The sequence below is a fragment of the Choloepus didactylus genome, chromosome 8, assembly GCF_015220235.1.
Source record: "Choloepus didactylus isolate mChoDid1 chromosome 8, mChoDid1.pri, whole genome shotgun sequence".
Taxonomy (NCBI): Eukaryota; Metazoa; Chordata; class Mammalia; order Pilosa; family Megalonychidae; genus Choloepus; species Choloepus didactylus.
In genome coordinates, this window is record NC_051314.1 from 16,996,157 (window position 1) to 17,015,109 (window position 18,953).

General features: G+C 51.2%; 1 protein-coding gene across 1 annotated transcript; it reads left to right on the forward strand.

The window, feature by feature from the left end:
* The first annotated feature begins 1,409 nt into the window (after positions 1 to 1,409).
* IFT27 (intraflagellar transport 27) lies at positions 1,410 to 18,055 on the forward strand. Its single transcript, XM_037847547.1, is given in 8 exon segments — positions 1,410 to 1,855; positions 8,320 to 8,354; positions 8,356 to 8,393; positions 8,792 to 8,876; positions 9,988 to 10,047; positions 11,932 to 12,049; positions 12,898 to 13,007; positions 17,809 to 18,055. Coding segments are annotated over 8 exon segments (579 nt in total). The 5' UTR covers positions 1,410 to 1,821; the 3' UTR covers positions 17,908 to 18,055.
* Positions 18,056 to 18,953: the final 898 nt, after the last annotated feature.

Here is an 18,953-nt window from a genome sequence, read left to right on the forward strand (position 1 = left end):
GAGCAGCTGAGAGAAAACAAAATGTTCCAGCTAACCGTGGGGCAGGTGTCGTGGGTCCCGAGCTCAGGCATCTTTGCTGAGCCCTGGCTCTTCCTTCTCAGTCTAGCCAGCAAAGATCCCAGGGGGGCCCAGGAAAAGTGACCACAGGGGGTGCATTTGGCCAACCTATGACGGTGATGATAAAGTCTGTCCAGATAAATTCCTTCTCGTTCATCCATTCAACAATCATTTCTTTTCTTTGTAAAAATAAATCATTAACTGAGCACCTACTCTGTTCCTATTCTTTCTCTCTTTTAATCTTCACAACAACCCATGAGGTGGGTTCTAATCCATCATGGTGGTGATTTAAGTCTGGATTTCCTGGCCGCATAGCGAGGGGCCTCCCACGAAAGTTAACTGATATTTAAGGCTTCTTCCTGCGTGCTGGGCAAAGTCCTGGACCACAAGCTTTCATACATCCTGTGGTAAGCGACACAAGCTCCACTTTTTCAAAGGAGAAAATGGGCTCCCAGGAAAGAAACTTCAAATCTGCGCGTCCCTCCATTCAACCGCCCCAAAGCTTAGTCGGTCTTCCTTTTGTTCACAGGCACCACCTTAAACGCTTTCGTATTTTAGATTTTAAAGCTCACAAAAATAAGATTTCGCTATGCGAGGCAAGGACTGGCTCTCTCGATACGTGGAATTTGGGAGAGCACCAAGCACCTCTGCGAAGTCAAATGACCTCCAAAGGTCACACACACACACACACACACACACACACACACACACACACACAAGCACCTCAAAGGTCTCTCACACACACACACACACACACACACACAAGCACCTCAAAGGTCACACACACACACACACACACACACACACACACAAGCACCTCAAAGGTCACACACACACACACACACACACACACAAGCACCTCAAAGGTCTCACACACACACACACACACACACACACACACACACACACACACACACACACACACACACACACACACACACACACACGCCTCCCATCCCGTAGCCACAACACTGCGCAGGCGCCGTTCAAGAGTCCCTCCAACCCGACTAGCACCCTCGTGGACGAAACCACTTCAAGAAGGGCAGAGGGGTGAGGCTGACCCCTCCCGAAAATGGGCCAAACCAGCCTCCGGCCAATCAGAAAACTTCTTTCTTCACGGCTCGGGGCTACACGGAGTTGGAGCTTCTTTTCCCGGGACTTTCCGGCGGGGCGGGGGCGGCAGAAGAAAACGATTGATGTCTCTCCTGCCGCCATTCGCCAAGCGATATGAGCTTGAAGAGCAGACACCACTACGAATGGTGTCACCAGGAAGGGCCTCCGCCCCGCCCACCTCCTCCCACTGGGTCTGCGAGACGCCACCGGGGGTGGGAGCTGTCGGCGGCAGCCAATCGAGGATGAGGAGGAGGAGAAGGTGGGGCCGGTGGGCGATGTTCGCCTGGCAAGCTCCTGGGGCTCGGAGCTTAGGGCGGGGCGGCCGGTGGTTGTCCGCGGTCCCTGCTGCTAGGACCTGCGCCGAGAGGGGAGCGGCGTCGCCTCACTTGCACCTTCCCGGACTGCTTTCTGAGGCCTTGAGCCGAGACCCATCAGGAGCTCCCCTGCTTCCCCGGACTCGAGCGCCTCCTGTCTTGGCCGCTCCCGGTGTCCGCCCCATCCGTGCCCTTCCCCACCGCGGTCGCAGGCCCCTTGAGAGCGAGCTCTACCCCTTCCCCTTTCCCAGGCAGACCCAGAGCCCCCGAAGCCCGCTCTACCATCGCCTGTAGCCGCCGCTCTTCCCCTCTCTGGTCCGTGTGGTGGTTGGTTACCATGGTGAAGCTGGCAGCCAAATGCATCCTGGCAGGTGAGTTTGAAAACTTGAGGTGGATACGGTGGTCTCCGGAGTCCAGAGGCTTCCGATTTATCGAGAGTTTTTTTTGATCACGTAAATTGCCTGCCTGCTTTCCGAGTTCATGCAGTTACTGGTAGTCAATTCCATTGGGTGTGGAAGAATTATCTCCCAGGGCACATTCGTGGCTCCAGCTCGTGCCCCCTGCCCCCCCTCATACTCTGAGACCAACCCTCACCAGCATGAACCGAATCAGGAAGAGCCGACTCATTAAACAATCAGACTCAACCATCCTTAAGTGTGCTTCAGCTAAATCAATTGTTGGACCCCAAAGTTCAGCAACAATGAGTTTGGCGGTCTTTACTTAGGGGATTTTCCCTGTTACCCACCCCTTCTGATAAGAGGGATAGGAGATAGGAATGGAGAGTTGACCAGAGTGTGGAAAAGGTCCATGTATGTTTTCCTAAAGACCGAAAGATGCGCTGCCCCACTCTCTGGAGGACATAAACGTTGAGTCCCCCAAGGGCAGGAATCTTTGTCCGTTTTGTTGATTGGTGATCCCAAGCACCCAAAACAATGCCTGGAACACACCAGGTGCTCAATAAATATTTGTAAAATGAATAAATACTTGCCATTCCCATCTATTGGGCTCCCCTTGTATCCGTCTGCACACTTAGAAAACAACTGTCTTGACTATAGACCTGTGACCACAGAACAAATACATATTTTCCTGAGTTCTTGCTGCATGCCAGGTACATGTGTCTCATTTGATCCTTTCACCGTACACACTGGGGTACGTGCTGCCAGTGTTTGGATATTACTAAGGTGCCGAGAGGTGAAGTCTCTTGCTCAAGGTCACCTGCTAGTGAAGGTCAGAGACAAGATTTCATTCCCAAGATCTGCCAAACTCCAGAACTCTTAGCTTAGGCAACTATTGAAACCTGTGACCTTGTCAGGTTTCCCCGACCAGCTCAGGAAAGAAGCAGCAGGAGACTCAGCAGAGAAAAAAAGAGATTCCTCGTTTTCATCGTCCTCTCTTCCAGATTGAAAATAGATAATAATATTTTTAATGACTTTTCTAATTTGAAATAAAAGGGTCACACAGAAAGATGACTGACAACAATAGCTCAAATCGTATTGCAGCAGAAGAAATTAATGATTCTTAAGAGAGGAGCTCATGTCTCTTAAGCGCCAGAGGAGGCAGTATTGTGTAACGAAAATGATTCTGGCTGTTCTTGACTGTATCATCTTGGTTAAAGCACTTCTGAGTCCCTGTTTCCTCAGAGATAAGCTGGGAAGGTTTTTATTTTCTCAAGTTAGATTTTTTTTTTTTAATGGGCTTCTCTGTTGTTTCTATTATTATTATTATTATTATCATTATCATTTTAATTTAACTCTCCATCGTGGGACTAACTTACTGAATACCTGTTATGTGCCTGCTCAGTGCTAAACCCTCAACACAGACCATCCCACAAGAACCCTGGGGGTCTGTCCTTTCATTAGCCTCATTTTACAGCTGAGACGATGAGGCCAAAAGAGATTAGGGCACTCACCCCGGGCCACGCAGCTGGTCAGCGGCAGAGCTGGGTTCCAGACCCAGCAATCTGATTTTCAGGATCTTGTTCTTAGCTCCGTGCTGTACCATCCTCAAGCCTGGGTCCTAGATCCTTGGCCCATCTGGACGTCCACTCCCTCAAGCACTTGTCTCACCTCATTTCAGCCACTGCCCAAGCAGATGATTCCTAAACTCCAGCCTGGCCCTCAGCTACAGCATCCTTCCAAGGTCTCAAGGACATCCCCTCTTGGGAAGTTTCCAGGAACCAAAAGACCAGTGGGTCAGTCCCTGCCATCTTCTGTCTCCCAAGTCCAAATTCTTACTCTCCGCACCACCCCCACCACATACCCCCACTCACCGATTTTACTTTCCTGTTCAGTCTTTGCAAGCCCACTGTTTAAACTGAGTTAATTTATCTTTTTCTCTCACATATATAGACAGGAAGGGACCTGATGTTCAATTCAGGTGTTTATTCATGCAACAGATACTCATTGAGCACCTAGTACGTATGAGTCAGCACACAGGGTGCAATGAGAATACAAGGATGAATCAGCTCTGCTCTCACGGAAGAGCTGAGATGTTCACAATAAGTTAATGTGGCAAAGACGAACCGGATGCCCTCCGTGTGGTAGATACTAGGGAAGTGCCTCACAACAGACACAGCTGCTGCTTGTGGTTCCCCAAAGAGAGACACTAATGATGACATATTTCTTTATCTTATTTACTTAAACACTTAGTAGCACTCATTATAGGCCAGGTACTGTACATATTAACTTATTAAATTCTCATAACAGCTCTATGAGATAGGTGCTTTTATTTTCTCTACTCTATAGATGTGACAACTGAGGCACAGGGAGATTAAGTAACTAAGACCAAACAGCTGGTAAGTGGTGGAGCTAGAGCCTGGCTGCAGAGTCTGTTCCTCTAAGCCCTGTGCTGTGTGGCCCCTTGGTATCTGTGAGGGTCGTAACACTGCATCCCTGTCCAGGTGCTCTGGCACCCGATCTTCTGCACCTGCGGTGACCCCTGTTAGCCACGCAGGTGAAGGCGAAGGAGGGAGAGATTATCTCAGGGGCTGTGCAGAAAAGACACTGTTTGACACTATTTGTGCCTGGCAGAGAGTGGGCAAGATTTGGACTTGGGTTGGGGAGACTTGGAAGCAAGTGGCCTGGAGGAATTTTCAGGGACCGAGAGAATAAATGTAGAGCCCAGATTTTGTATGAGGGAAGGTTGGCGAGAGTTGGAAGGTGGGTGAGGGGCAGGCAGTGGCTGGAATCATCACTGCATTTTGTGGGGGAGCGTGACGGGAGAGAAGACCCACCTGGTGACAGTGTGCTGTGGGTGGGTTAGAGCAGAGAGCAAAAGGGAAAGGGGGGAAGGCCAGTCAAGAAAACAGAAAATGCATGAGGCATTTCAACAGAGAAAGTTGATTACGCGAGATCCGTTCAGCTGGTGTTGGAGAACTGAAAGAGCAGGAAGAAAACAGTGAGCTAGCACAGAAGCGGTGGGTGGAGGGAGGCTGGGTGGTCAGAAGCCTGGATCGCCCCACAGAGCTGGGATCCAGACCTCGGAGGAGGGGTGCAGCCCTGCTGCTGCTGGTCGCTCAGGAGTTCAGTCACCAGGACCCCTGCCGCCACGTGCCATGGACCACCAGGACCCGCTTCCCACTGGCGAGGAGCTCAGCACCATGTTTGGAGCAGGACGCAATCAAACCAGCTCCAGCCCATGCATGAGGGTCTGTGTTTTGAAATCACTCCTGGACCAAGTACTGCAAGAGTCAGGGTCCAGGCAAAATGCAGAAATCACGCTAGAGATTTCCAGAGAGAGAATTTAATGTCAGGCATTGATTAAACCAGGATGGAAAGACAAGAGGTGCCACTAAGGCAGCACAGATAGTAACTGTGGGAAGGAGGGCTGGGTGCACAGAGGGAAGCGGGTGGTCTTACCAGAACCTGGACACCCAGAGGGGGCCCCTGGGGCTGGGACCCAGATCTTGAGAAGGGGGCCCACCTGGGACTGGTACCTCTCAGAGGGAGTGAGGAGACTGGTCTGGAGGTGCAAAATAACAATCAAAACAAACCCCAAAACTGAAACAGAAGCTAAAGACAGGAACAAACTGCTGCCACCAGGGTGAAGGGCCACGGTTGGGATGACACCAAGAGAAGCAGCAAGCAACGGGAAGGAGTAAGTCCCTCCTCCCTGCCAGCCTTCCCATCTTCCCCTCATCCCCATCGGATGAGCCTCACAGGAAGCCCCCAGCAAAGGAGGACTGGGGTTGCAGAGTCCCAGCCCCAGCATCTCAAAGCATGGAAGTGGAGCATGGAAGGGTGGGCTCAGGGCTCAGGGAGGGACGGGGCATGAGCTAACTCGGGCAACGTCAGCAGTGGGGACAGAAGGAAGGTGTGCCTAGGTCCAGCGAAGGATGTCGGGAATGGACAGGAGGCCGGCAGATATGGGGAGGAAGAAGAAGGAGCAGTCAGAGGTGACTGGTTTGGAGTCTGGGGACAGGGAGAATAACTGGTGGCGTCAGGAACAGAGAGGTGAGATCGAGAGGCAGTACTGCTTGGGGTCAGGGGCATGACACGGGCCTGGCGGTAGACAAACCACTTGTGGGTGAAGATGGTGCATCATTCCCATGGACACAGCCACAGGTGGTTGGTAATGGCAGACAAAGCTTGGGGGAGAGAGTGTGGCTCGAGAAGTAACAGGTCACAAGAGCACGTGGGACAGTGAAGCAAAATGGTGCAGGTGAGGCAGCTGAAGAACCCAGGCTCCAGGAGGAGGGCCGCGTCAGGGGTGACTCACATCCTTCAGAGACATCAGGGAGGATGAGAACTGAGGAAAGACCCCTGGACTTGGCAACGAGGAGGTCACGTGGCCCTCCTGCCTCGCTTCTTTGCAGACATCACCCTTTTTCTGTCAAGCAGGTCCCCTCCCTGCTGTCCATGGAGGCTCAGCTCCAGCCCTGAGGGAAGTCTGCCACACTGATCAAACCTCTGGTTCATCTCTTTCCTTGATGCTCCCTTAGACGCTGTGGTTCTCAGCTGGTGCTATTTGAATTTGCACTTGTCATCGCGTTGCTCTGCAAATGTGTTTATCAGTTATTTTGCCTCCCTGTGCTTGAATCCCTCCTCATCACCGACACAGGAGATTTTCCATAAGTGTTAGTGACTCTGACTGACAGTTGGAATAAAAAAAGACAGGAAATTAACCAGCACAAATCCGTGGAGAATTTCACAAGTGGGAAGATTCGGTTTCCAACTGAATTCAGAAGCAAAGTTAGACCTGGGCGGGTGGATGCAGCCGGAGCACAAGGGAGGAAAATGATGAGCTTTGCTGCAAAATGCAGGGCAGCCTGGCAGCAGTCAAGGCTGTGACCACCCCCAGGAGTCACGGAAGGCTGCAGCGGTGAGGTTTCAGGGACGGTGTTGAAAACAGGTCACAAGTAGTCCCTGATCTCTAGGAGAGGGCTAGGGCACAGTGGAGAGGGTGCCATGTTGGAATCCTGTGCAGGTTCCCCAGCTGCTCCAAGGCTCCATCTCTTCGTCTGTCAGATGAGGCTAATGTGCTCCCCTGGAGGTGGGGAGGATGGGGAAAGAACGAATGAGACCATGAGATCGGGGTCATGCGAGGGGCTCAGTGAAGGCTGGTTCCCTTCAGAGAAGCAGTGGCAAAGAGAAGTGGCTCACTCATACTTGGAGGAGTTGACATAAAATGAAATGTCACTAGGAGTCAAATGACGATAGAAAAATAATTATAGAGAACATTAGATGGGGGCAATAAAAAATGAAAAGCGAGCCAAGTGGCAGACTTTGGAGAAGTCCAGTAAAGAGTGTTGAAGCCGATGGTAAGTGGGGAGCAAGGTGAGGAGACTGCACGAATGATGCCAAGCTGAGAACACAGGGTGCCGTGATGACTCAGCCAAGCATAAGGTGGGTGAGAAAGCGGAAAACAGGTGTTCTCTCTGGGGCTGGGTGATGGAGTGGGAGTCAACGGAAGGCTCTCAAGGTGAAAACAACGGGCACAAAAGGAGGCCAAGCGGAGGCACTGGTGGAAAGTCAGGAGGGCAAAGGGGAGAGCTCCCAGCCCCCCTTGAGAGGCCCAGGAGGAACTCCTAATTAAATTGCTCCGACTCTTGAGAAAAGTCTAGATCGCAGACCAAAAACAGTGACATAAACCTTTAGTTTGGGGGTATCATTTTCTAGGGCTATCAGCTAAGAAAGGAAAACCCAGAAAATAAACCCAGGAGGGGTAAGACAAGCAGTGCACAGGAAACTGTTGCTACTGCAGATAGGATTTGTGGAGAGGCCCTGAGGAAGATGAATCTGCCATGGCTACAGAGGGGCACATCGAGGTAGAGGTGGAGAATGTCACTTGGAAATAGATTTGAGGATCTGAGTGTAGCATCTGACTTCTTGCTTCCACTGGAAAGCCTCCCAACCCGCCTGCTACTTGTACCCCGAAGTGTTCAGGTGGAAGGTCTAAACTCAGATTGATTCCATCAGTCAGGTGAGTCTACAACTGTACAACTGTCTGTGCCTAGTGGGTTGTACCTCTTTACCTTCAAGACTTCAAAGTCGATTCCAGGATGAAAGTGACAGGTTTTCCCCATAGGGTGTGTTGCAGTGTGAGAGTGTCAGTTCTGTTTCCATCGCTGTGAAGCCTTCCTTAAGCTCTGGTTGCCTTCTGGGTCAATTCTTTTGGATAAAAGGATTAGCCTTGAAGAAACACGACTCTGGCCATTGTGAGTTTTGAAGATTGTCCTCATAGACACATCACCCTCAGAGCAAATTCCCGGGAGTCAAGTACATTTTCAATGAAAACTCGTTGAAGTTATTGGTTTCAAGATGTATGTTCTGGCACGGGAGAGTCCCCAGGCAGGTGAGGACGGCAGTGAGGTTTTTCTTCTGCCTTGACCCAACAGGAGACCCAGCGGTGGGGCCAAGACCCGCCCTGGCAACAGATCTTCCGCAGCGATGGCAACCCATTTCCAGAAGAGCTACAAACACTACAAGCTACCTGGTGAGAGGGGTTGGTAGTACACCTGGCCAGTGCTTAAGGGGCAGGGACCAGGTGGCCCAAGGGGGTGACTGGCCCAGGTTTCTTGGGGGGCTGGTGGAGGCTGGGAGGCTGCTTGAAGGCCCAAGTGGAGGCTGTTTCCCACTGGCCACTGAGCGGGGTCTATCTGCAGAGCAGTCCGCTGGTGTACAACTCGGCCTTGCTGTGCAGCCAACACTCTCATGCCATGGAGGGGTGAAGGGAGGTGACGCCTGCAGCCCCAGCCACTTTCCAGAGATAGTGATTCCAGACACGAACATGAGGCTGGGAATGTCCTTCCAGGGAGCTGGGGTGCCCATCGCATCTTCCTGTAATGTGTCCCGTGGGGACCCCAATAGTCACATTCTTGGTTTTCCTCTGTAGACAACCGGGGTGGATTTGGTGGTGAAGACAGTGCTGGTTCCCGACACAGGTGACAGCGTGGTAAGTGGCTCCCTTAGATCAAAGGAACTCAGTGCTACTCAGCTGGGTCCTAGGGTCTCCATGGCCTTGCCATCCTCCTGTGAGAGACGCCATGCCAGGCCTTGGCCTAGCTATGGCAGAGCGCTTGGAAACAGAGCCATGAAGTGTTGGGCAGCATTCTAGGGAGGGGCTGAGTGTTTGGGAGAAGATCAGAGAGACCAAGATATGGCCTTGCCTTCAAGGAACTGGTTGGCTAGTGCCCACATTCTTAGCCAGGTCCCTTGAAGGGAATCCATGAGCTCTCAAAACTGAATTGCAAGATGTTGTGTTTGTGTGTACTTTCTTGAAGAGAGGGTTTATAGCTTTCACCAGATCCTTAATGAGGTTCGTAATAATAATAAAAAAAAATTACTTAAAACACTAAACCTGTTTTGCAGGACCACCGTGCAAAGCAGATCATGGTACTGACTCCCAGACAGTGTGTGCCAGGGACCTGCAGCTTGCCAGGGGGCATCCAGGGCAGGGAGGGAACTTAAGGGTGAACTTAGGGGAGAGTTCATAGAGCAGCGGCACTGGGGAGGGGCTCCCACATGGGCCGGCAGCGGGTTGTACAGGGCAGGAAGGGTCATCCACGCCCTCTGCCCAAGTCACCATGGCCCTCCCAGAATGACAATAACCTGTCCTACTTTAACCGCCTTCCCCAGGCCTCCTGAGTGACCTCCTTTAGAAGGAATTGTTCTAAGATTTGAAAATCAATTTGGTTAACAAAGTGCAAAATGACCTTTTGGAAACCAGAGCACTTGTCGCCTGTTTAGCATTCTGTTCTGCCAGCTGGGAAGTCAGCTTGTGCCTGGTATTTTTGCACTCGGGGTTGGGAGAGCTGCAGCACCGCCCCAAAAGTGCTAGTTTATGTGGGAAACTATTGGCCTGCCTCTCTGAGACTTTTAAGTTCTTTACCTTAACCATCATCTTTCTCCCGCCTTGGGGAAAAGCTAGTGTTCTGAAGATATGTATGCATCGCTGTGCAGGGTGTCTGTGCTACTCACCACTCAAACACGTCTACAATGAGCTGAGCGTAATATTGATGACTTGCAGCCAATGGTTTTCCCACATGTCGATTTTCTTATTCTAGGAATTCTTCATTTTTGACTCTGCTGGCAAGGAGCTGTTTTCTGAAATGCTGGATAGATTGGCAAGTAGCATGCGGTCTCTTTCCTAACCACCACCTCCACCTCCCACCAAAACATTTGCCCCTTATAGCACTCACACAGAAATGTCACTGCACTACAGCAGTCAAGAGAAACTACCATGACAAAATTCTTTAAGGGGCATTTCTCCTAAACCTGGGACTTTGGTCACTTGCAAGGAGGAGTGGCTACAGCACATGGTGCCCCCTGACCCCCCGCTGTGGAATGGTCAGGTGCCAAATGCTGTGTGGCTCAGGCCTTGCAGCCCCTCCCACTCTGGGCTGCCCTTCTTTTGGGCACCCCTTCCAGGTGGGGCTCTTTCAGTGCACCTCCTTACTCCCTAAGATGATGCTGAATCTTTCCTTCCCCTTAGGAGGTGCCCTAGAGGCTCCAGAATGAGCTCACCTTCTTGGCCCACACCTTGGGATGGGGCATTCCCTGGGGGCTTGCTCCACCCACTCACCCACTCTCCCAGCCATCCTCTCGCGATCCAGCTTGCTGTACCTTCTAAGGTGCGGTTTGCTAATCTGGGCCAATGAGCTAATCAGAAGGTGAGTTCTCCCAAGCCCTCCCCAGCCTTTCCAAGAACAGTCACATATTAATAGAAACTGTTTTCTGTCCCTTTTTTGTTGTCTAATTACGAGAAAAGGCTCTGATGGTGGTAATTTCAGCAGGGTTGGACTTCAGACTGATTCAGGATGTTTGCAAAGTGCTAACAAAGTGCACGGCATGGAAGGGGGCAGGTGCATTAGGCAGGAGAGGGCACACGCTGCCTCCGGCCAGCCCTCGCTCCGGGCTCCCTGCTCTGGCTTGGGCCCAGCCATATCCTGGGTCCCCTCACTAAGGACTGGAGGAAGAAGAGCTTCTTGCGTTAAAACCTCACTGAGGTGTCTCCTTCTTGCACATAAAAGGTCAGAGTGGTTCTAGCGAGAGTTGGAGAGGTGGTCTGTGGAGTGAGGGTGTGAGGTGATCATCAGTTCAATCAGCATAGACTTGGGGGATGGGGACTGAACCTTCAGCACCAACCCTGGGCTGGCCTTGCCAGGACAACTGGAGAGAAAAGGATTCTCCCCACTTCCTGGGAGGTTCCTGATGCCCCTGAAATAACCTAACTGCAGGATGGTGGTGCCCAGAGACCAAGGTGTGGCTGAGGGTCACTTGCCCCCAGGGTGCGTGTCCACAGCCAGAGCAGGGCCGTCCCACATCCCAGGGGAGGCAGCAGGACGTCTCAAACTCCGAGCAGCCTTGAAAATGGAGCCCTGGCTCCAAGTTGGCAGTGGGAGCCCTGTCTGGTTGTCAGTCTGGTTTGGGTTAGGGCTGCAGGAGAGGCATGAGTGCTCTTTGCATATTGAAAACCAGCCCTTATTAAGATGGTGCAAGCAAATAAACTCCCAGTGAGTGACAAAGGAAAGAAAGATACTCTTTTCAGGCCTGCAGAACAAAAGCAGAGCACCTGGTGTGGTAGTAGACCCTCAGTGAAGATGGGGGGAAGATGAATCGATGAAGCCAGTGGCAGAAGAAAGCATTTCTGGGTAGAGAAAAGCCTAGATCCTACTCCTGTCTCTGTTTTTGCTTTTTTGTTTTTTTTTTCCAAAGCTTGACCAGAGCAAGTTATTTATCCTCTCTGAATTCAGTTTCTTCAGCTCCAAAGTCAGGATATTTAGGTGGCGCCTGCAAAGCTGTGAGGTTTCAGAGCCGTGCAGAGAAAGCACCCTGCAGGGAGACTGGCACAGCTGTGAGCTCCCACCCTCGGGCTCTCCCAGCCCCTCGATAGTTTTTTCATTTCCCTCCACCCACATATTCCTTCCCCTGGGAGGCCAGATTTTCTTCCCGCCTAGAAGTCGCTTTCACTGTTACTGTCACGTACTCATCCTGTCCTTCTCATGCAGTGGGAGAGTCCCAACGTCTTGTGTCTTGTCTACGATGTGACCAATGAGCAGTCCTTCAACAACTGCAGCAAGTGGCTGGAGAAGGCGCGTGCACTGGCCCCAGGCCTCTCCCTCCCAGGTAGGGACTGTGGACAGCCTGTGTTCCCAACAGCCCCTCTGCCCCTCAAGGGCGAGGCGTCATTGGGAGGTAGCTGCAGGTGCAGGAAGGGGTCCTCCGGGCTCTGAGTACAATGGCCTGGATTGTACACTGGCTCTGCCTCTTGGCTACCACATCAGCCTTAGTTCCCACACCTCTCCACATCTGTGCAGCAGGGATAATGACACCCACTTTGAGGGTTGCAGGGAGACTCAGGGTAGCAGGGGGGAGGGTGCTGTAGAGATGAGCTGCTCCGGGAAAGCTCACCCCAGGAGAGAATTTTCCATTTTCTCAGGTATATACATTCAAGTCCTGTTATCACCGCCGAATGCTTTAAATCAGTTTATTGTCCATCACTAGATGAGATCAACAAATACTCCTCTTATAGACCAAGAAGAGCCATCTCCAGACAGACTAAAAAACTTAGCCACAGCTAATGCAGCCGGAAACAGACCACAATGACCTCTCAGCCTAGGCCTTAGATTAGTATTAATGACCATTTGTAAAGATTGCTCCATGGGTTAGGAATGATCACAAATGCTCACATCAATTTTGCCCTCTCCTTCACGCGGCTTGCAGCCTCGGAGGGACAAGACATGGGAGCTCTAGAAAACAGGCTGAGCAAAAGCTGTGTGTTAAAAGCAGAGCCCTCCCATCGTCCCTGAGTCCCTCCCGGTCCCCTGTTGGAGTCACCACCTCGCACCAGTCACCACCCTCCCAGGATCCCTTACACCCCTCAAAAAATAGTGTGCTTGCTCCTTTCTCGCTCCAGCTGTGCTCCCAGATGGCCACAGTTAAATGCGATGCTTTTGGTTGTTTCTTTTGAGTAGGTGTTTTAGTGGGAAATAAAGCAGACCTGGCCGGCAGACGAGTGGTGGAGTCAGCCCAGGCCCAGATGTGGGCGCTGGGCCAAGGCCTGGAATGTTTTGAAACATCCGTGGTAAGTACCTCCACCTGCTCCGTAGCCAAGTCTGGAGTGGGCCTCTGCTGGGAAGCGGTTTTTCACACGACCTCACATGCATCGGGTTGTTCCTCCACCATATGCAGAGTTCCATTTGGAACTGACGTTCACATCCTCAGCCCGGGATGTTTTCTCAGTATAACAGGGGTCCCTCATGCATTATAATAAAGCAGATTGTTCAGCCAGCCTGAGGAGAAGCTGTCTCTCAAGTATAGGCATACCTTGCTTTGTTGCACTTTGCTTTATCGCGCTTCACGGATACTGCATTTTTTACAAATTGGAGGTTTGTGGCAACCCTGCGTCGTGCAGTTCTGTCAGTGCCATTTTTCCAATGGCATGTGCTCACTTTGTGTCTCTGTGTCACATTTTAATTAAGGTTTGTACAGTTTTTAGACATAATGCTATTGCACATTTAATCAATGACAGTTTAGTGTAAACAACTTTTACGGACACTAGGAAACCAAAAAGGTAGTGTGACTCAGTTTATTGTGATATTCGCTTTATTGCAGTGATCTGGAACCGAACCCGCAGTATCGCCGTGGTGTGCCATAGTAAGAAATACAAGGGCGTTGTGTTCTATGAGAGGAACCCTTGCACATGAACTATGGTTCACAGTGTCATTAGTCCCTCACGTCAATCCTGTGAACCAGGAGCTGGCACGATTCCCATTTCAATGTTAAGGAGGAAGCATGAGCTGCCCGAGTTCATGTGACTAGTAAAGGGTTGAGCCAGGACTAGGATCTGTGGCTCCATATCCCACCAGGTGCCCTTTGTCCCTGACAAGGTCTCCAGGCCACAACATACTCTCCAGTAGAGTTGGCAGGAGACGTCATTAAGTGGAAAAATCAGGGAGATCAGTCATTGGTATCTTCAGTACACACATATCATGTTTTTGGCTAATCAGTGCTGTCGGACCCCTTCCTGTGTTTGAAGTGCAGCCTCCCTGCAGTCAGGGTGAGATTTCACCATGGAAGGGAGTACAATTCACCCCTGCAGGAACAGCCAAGAAACATCCCCCTCAGGCACAGGGCAAAGGCCGGCGGACGTGCCCTCCCAGGATGGCTGGGCGGCCTGCAGGGCCGTTCCACTGGAGCTGCTGCGGTCGGAACTCATTCGGCCCTCAGTCCTGGCTTTGTAGCTTCCAGGCTTGATTCTTTGGCCTCCAAAAGTTAGTGGGCTAGTTGATATCCTGAAAGCTGTTTTCCACTCAAACCTTACATTGGCTACAGTGGCTTCTGTTGTTGCATCTACAAAACTTGGCTCGTGGCTTGTATGAGTGTGACTTTTTAAATCCGCTAAAAGCAGAACACTTCCTTAAGGGAAGTGGAGGGGTGGAAGCCAGGGGCACTCATCTTCAACCATGAATAGCAGAGCTAGCTGTGTGACCTTGGGCATGATGTTGATCCTACTGGTGCCTCAGGCTCCTCATCTGGAAAATGAGGATCATAAAAAACATCCCTCATTGAGTAATAAATAAGAGACTTAAGATGGTGATTATAAAAGCACTTAGCGCCAAATCTGGTGCAGAATAAACAATAAATGTTAGCTTTTTGAAAGTTTAAATGTCCCCCTAGACTCTTGTTTCTACTATTATTACTTACTAAGTCCCTGTATTCATAGATCATGCAAAAATAAATGTCACCCATGCCTCTGTTCCAGTTATCACAAATGCCAAATTAACAGAGTTCACATCAGTGGGCCTTTACTGTACAGAGCACAGCATGGCTTTGAGCAAAGCAGTAAGCTGTGCCACCCACACCAAACAGTATTTCCTCTTCCTCCATTCACATGTGTGAAATTGTCCACCTGCCCCATGATCTCAGATGCCCTAGGACTCTTGGTGGAAACTCAAAAACGAAAACCCAGCCCGAGTGCATCAGTCGCAAGGGCCAGTGGGCTGCGTGTTTGAACTGTTCAGGTGTTGCTCCTCTATTGGAACAGGTGGGTATAAATTGTGCTCGAGGAGGCTGCACTGAAGCACTCAGTATGAACTGCACAAATTAACTAGTCTCCCCTGAGTTGATGCTAACAGAGGTGCCACTGGCAGCTCGGTTAAGAAAGCTGTAATTAAAAAGGAAATATAACCAAATGCAGCTTGAGACACAGCCAAGTCTCGACACCAAGCCCGTCTCCACCTCTCTCCTTACTGAGTGCAGTGGCCTGCGGAGGCACCTGTGTGGTCCTTTGACTTTCTGACACCCCTCGATATGTGAAGTTTTCAGGCCAAAAAACTAAATAACATTTCTTTAAACAGAAATTTTTTTTAAAATATTGTTCATTACTGTAAGAAGTTGGACAATATTGAATACAAACCCGTCCAAGAAAGATCCGTGTGGATGGTGTCCCTCCACAAAGGAAAGGCTAAGGGAGGGGAGCTAACATTTGGTGGGGGCCTGTTGTGTGCTAGGGTTTGCATACATTACCTGTTTCATTTTCATGACAGTCCAATAAGGCAGCTCCTGTCCCTGTTTCACAAATGACAAACAGGCTCAGAGAGGTTAGGTGGCTTTCCCTGCTTGCACTAATGAGAGGTAGAACCAGGTCTGGGATTCAGGCCCGTTCCTCTTCAAAACCTGGGCCTTCCTCTCTGAGGATGGCACCTGGGGGGTGGGTAGCTCTGGCCTCCCACCGAGGCTTCTTTGGGATTCTCAGGGACAGAATTGTAGCCCAGATGAAGTGCTTGTCTGAGCCTGCTCAGAATACTTCAGTCTGAGCAAACCCACTCGGTAGGTTTCCAAACTGTTTAAGTGAGACTATAATTAGTCATTTAACAGAAGGATTCCTTATTGCATTTGAAAAACAGTTCAGTGTGCACTTACTATTTCAGGAGTATGCCATGATGTACATTGAGGCTTTCCCGCACTGAATTCCTTACTTTTTATGTTGTGCTCTCCCAACATCTTGCTCTCAGGAGCTTTAGGATTATGTAGAAATCCTTGTGCATGTGCTATTTCAGCTTCCTTCTCTTTCCATTCAATACTTAACTGTATTTTCAACTGATGTAACATTTTACTGTCTGGCATCAGCATTGCTCAGGACATGTCACCTGTGCAAACCAAAGGTGCCTTGCACAGAACTGAGTTATTTCCCTTATGTCCCGCTGGAGGGTGACAGCTGTCAGGCCCTTGGCCGTCCATCCCAGGTGCCAGCTGCCCACTCAGCTGGCAGCCCACTTTAGCATCACGTCCGTTTCTCCTCTCCTTCACCCTGGGATTTCCCTTGCTAGAAAGTCCTGGTCATCTCCTCCACAGAAAAGGGCCTCCGTTTCACATTTTGCCATCCTGGCTGGCAGAGGGGAAAGGCGGCTTTTCACATTGGAGAGCCTGGAGTCTCTGCTGGGCTCTGCTGCCATCCAGCTGGGCTGCTCACCCCTGGGCCCCAGGTGACTCCTGTCAGACAGAGACACTTGATGACTTCTGTAGCGTTCTGCAGTTTGGAAATTCTTCAGTTTCTTTGGGGGTATTTTGCTGTCTCTTGAGGTTGCACTTTTGCCAGCTGCCAAAGATGGCTTCAAAATGGGTTCTTTTGCATTCACAGTCTGAGCTGCTATCTTCAAGTAGTGAATTCTTTCTTCTGCCAACCTATTTCTTAAAAAAAAAAAAAAAAAAAAAAAAAATTTAAATACGTGCAGTGCATTTACAGAGAGGAGAGAACAACAGGCATTAAGAACTTGCCATTTTCGTGCCACACTGTCCATACCTGCCCTGTAGGCCTGTTCTTTCCCTCCTTAGATCAAATCTAGGATGAGTTCAATAATTTTCTGATCTCTCTCAGATAAGAAAAAGTCCTTTGGGCACCTTGACACACAAAAACTTCCATTATTTCAGTTATTAAGATGCCCAGCCCTGGGTGATTGTCAAAATTCCAAACTTAATTTGAAGTTGGAGCTTGTCTCCTCCAAGGCTGCTGTGAGAAGCTGGGCAGCTGGTACTCTGGGGGAGGGGGAGCAGGCAGCCTTGCCTGGGGGCCCCTCTGAACTCTGGGCCCTCCTGGTGCCCTGCCTCTCCATCAGGGCTCTCACCTGCAGCTTCCCCACTGCAGGTGCTCCTTCTCGGGCTGACAGCTGCCCTCCTGCAGCCTCGGCCCAGCCCAGAAGCCTCTTTTCAGGGGACCTGTCACCCTCCTAGAGGCCGTCCCTGTGCGGATCTCCTTAAAACAGCTCCAGGCCACGGGTCCAGGGCAGCGCTGCTGCAGCCTCTTAGTTTGACAGATGAGGCCGTGGAGGCCGCCAGGGCAGCCTCTCCTAGCCCCGGTCTTACCTGAGTCTTCCCAGGTGAGGGTCCAGCACCTGTCTAGTACACCCCCCCACCCCAGGCTTTCTCTCCAAAGCTCCTGCTGAGCTGTGGTGAGGGAGACGCGCCTCGTGGGGGACCTGCGGCAGCCCCCAGCCTTTGTGCCTACAAGGTGGGGCACACCCAGTCTCATCTGGCCTGCCCTCTCGAATGTGGGGGCCTTGATGAATGTTATCTTGCTTTGGCCTTTGGAGCCTCGGTCAAAACTAAGCGAGGAAAAGACTCATTTTAACGTCCCTCCCACTCGCAAATGGGTAAAAGCACAGGCGCCCTAGAAACGCGTCCAGGTTCCGTCCCAGCGCCCCCCCTACAAGGTGTGTGACTTTTAGCAAGCAACGTTAATCGCTCCCAGTCTCAGTTTCCTTCTTGTACAATCGGCATAAAAGTAGCTATCCCAACGGTGTGAAGATGAAATGCGCCTTCAGAGAGTGCTGGCTGGCTCTGGTGACAGAAACAGCACAGCCGACTGCTTCCCCTTCTCTCTGCAGAAGGAGATGGAAAACTATGAGGCCCCTTTCTACTGTCTGGCCAGGCAGTTCCACCAGCTGTACCGGGAGAAGGTGGAAGTTTTCCACTCCTTGGTGTGAAGATGTTGGGTGAAGTGTGCCTTCCGGTGGTACAGGACTGCCAGGGAGCTGGCAAGAGGCGCTATCTCCTTGGAAGATGAGAAGATGGGATTGCTTGTGCACTTCCTATATATCATGACAGCTTTAAATAAAATTAGGATAAAATGTAGAAGCAGCAGCTCCTTCTGTTCTTGGCTGGGACAGCCCTGGCTCCATGTTGCGCTTTGGCTGCTGTGGCACTGCCGGTTCCAGAGCAGCCCCCAGAGCCAAGCCCGGGGCGTTGGTGGCCCTCCCTTCTGTGGTGGGCTGGTCCTGACAGGCACCCTCCAGAGCTGGTGCTGCCAGTTGTCACCTTGTTTGGGCGGGGTGGTCCTACTCGCCCTGGATGGCTGGGTGGTCCCGGCTCCCCAAAGGGCTGGTCTCTGGACCAGCCTTTGCTTCCAGTTTGCCGTGGTTGCAGGTCTCAGCTTGGACCTTGCCACCTGGCTGAGACGGAGGCCGGTGTCCCTGCCCATTCCTTATTGCTAACAGGCAGATGCATTTTTGCTGCCTGTTTCTGGCTGTCCAGATGCCAGTGCTCCCTGGCCGAGGCTGCTGGCACTGACAAAACAGTGCCCTCTGCCGTCCTCCCTCGGCACCTGTGTCTTAGCTAAGAGCCCAGCCTCTCCCAGCTGCCGGGAACCCTGAGTGTGCAGGCAGCCAAGAATGCGGCCACTTCCTTGCAATGACCCTCCTCTCTTAGGGAGATGGGCAGCAGCATTCTTTGTACTGTTTGACTATTTTCCAAGCTGTCCCCTGCTGCCAGATTAATCTTCCTAAAACACCACTTTCATCATTCCACTCACCTGATTAAAGCCCACAGAGACTCCTCATTGCCCCTACATCAGGGCTGTGAGCCCCGGTCTGGCATCCAAAACCTCCTCTACTGTCTACCTCCACAAGGGTCTCAGCTTCTCTCGGTGATCCTTTGGGGTAGACAGACCTGGGCTCGTCTCAATAACAGCGACGCTAATGGCCGTTACTCTGGTTGCTGTTTCTGACCGCCACGTCCGTGCATCTGCTGAGCA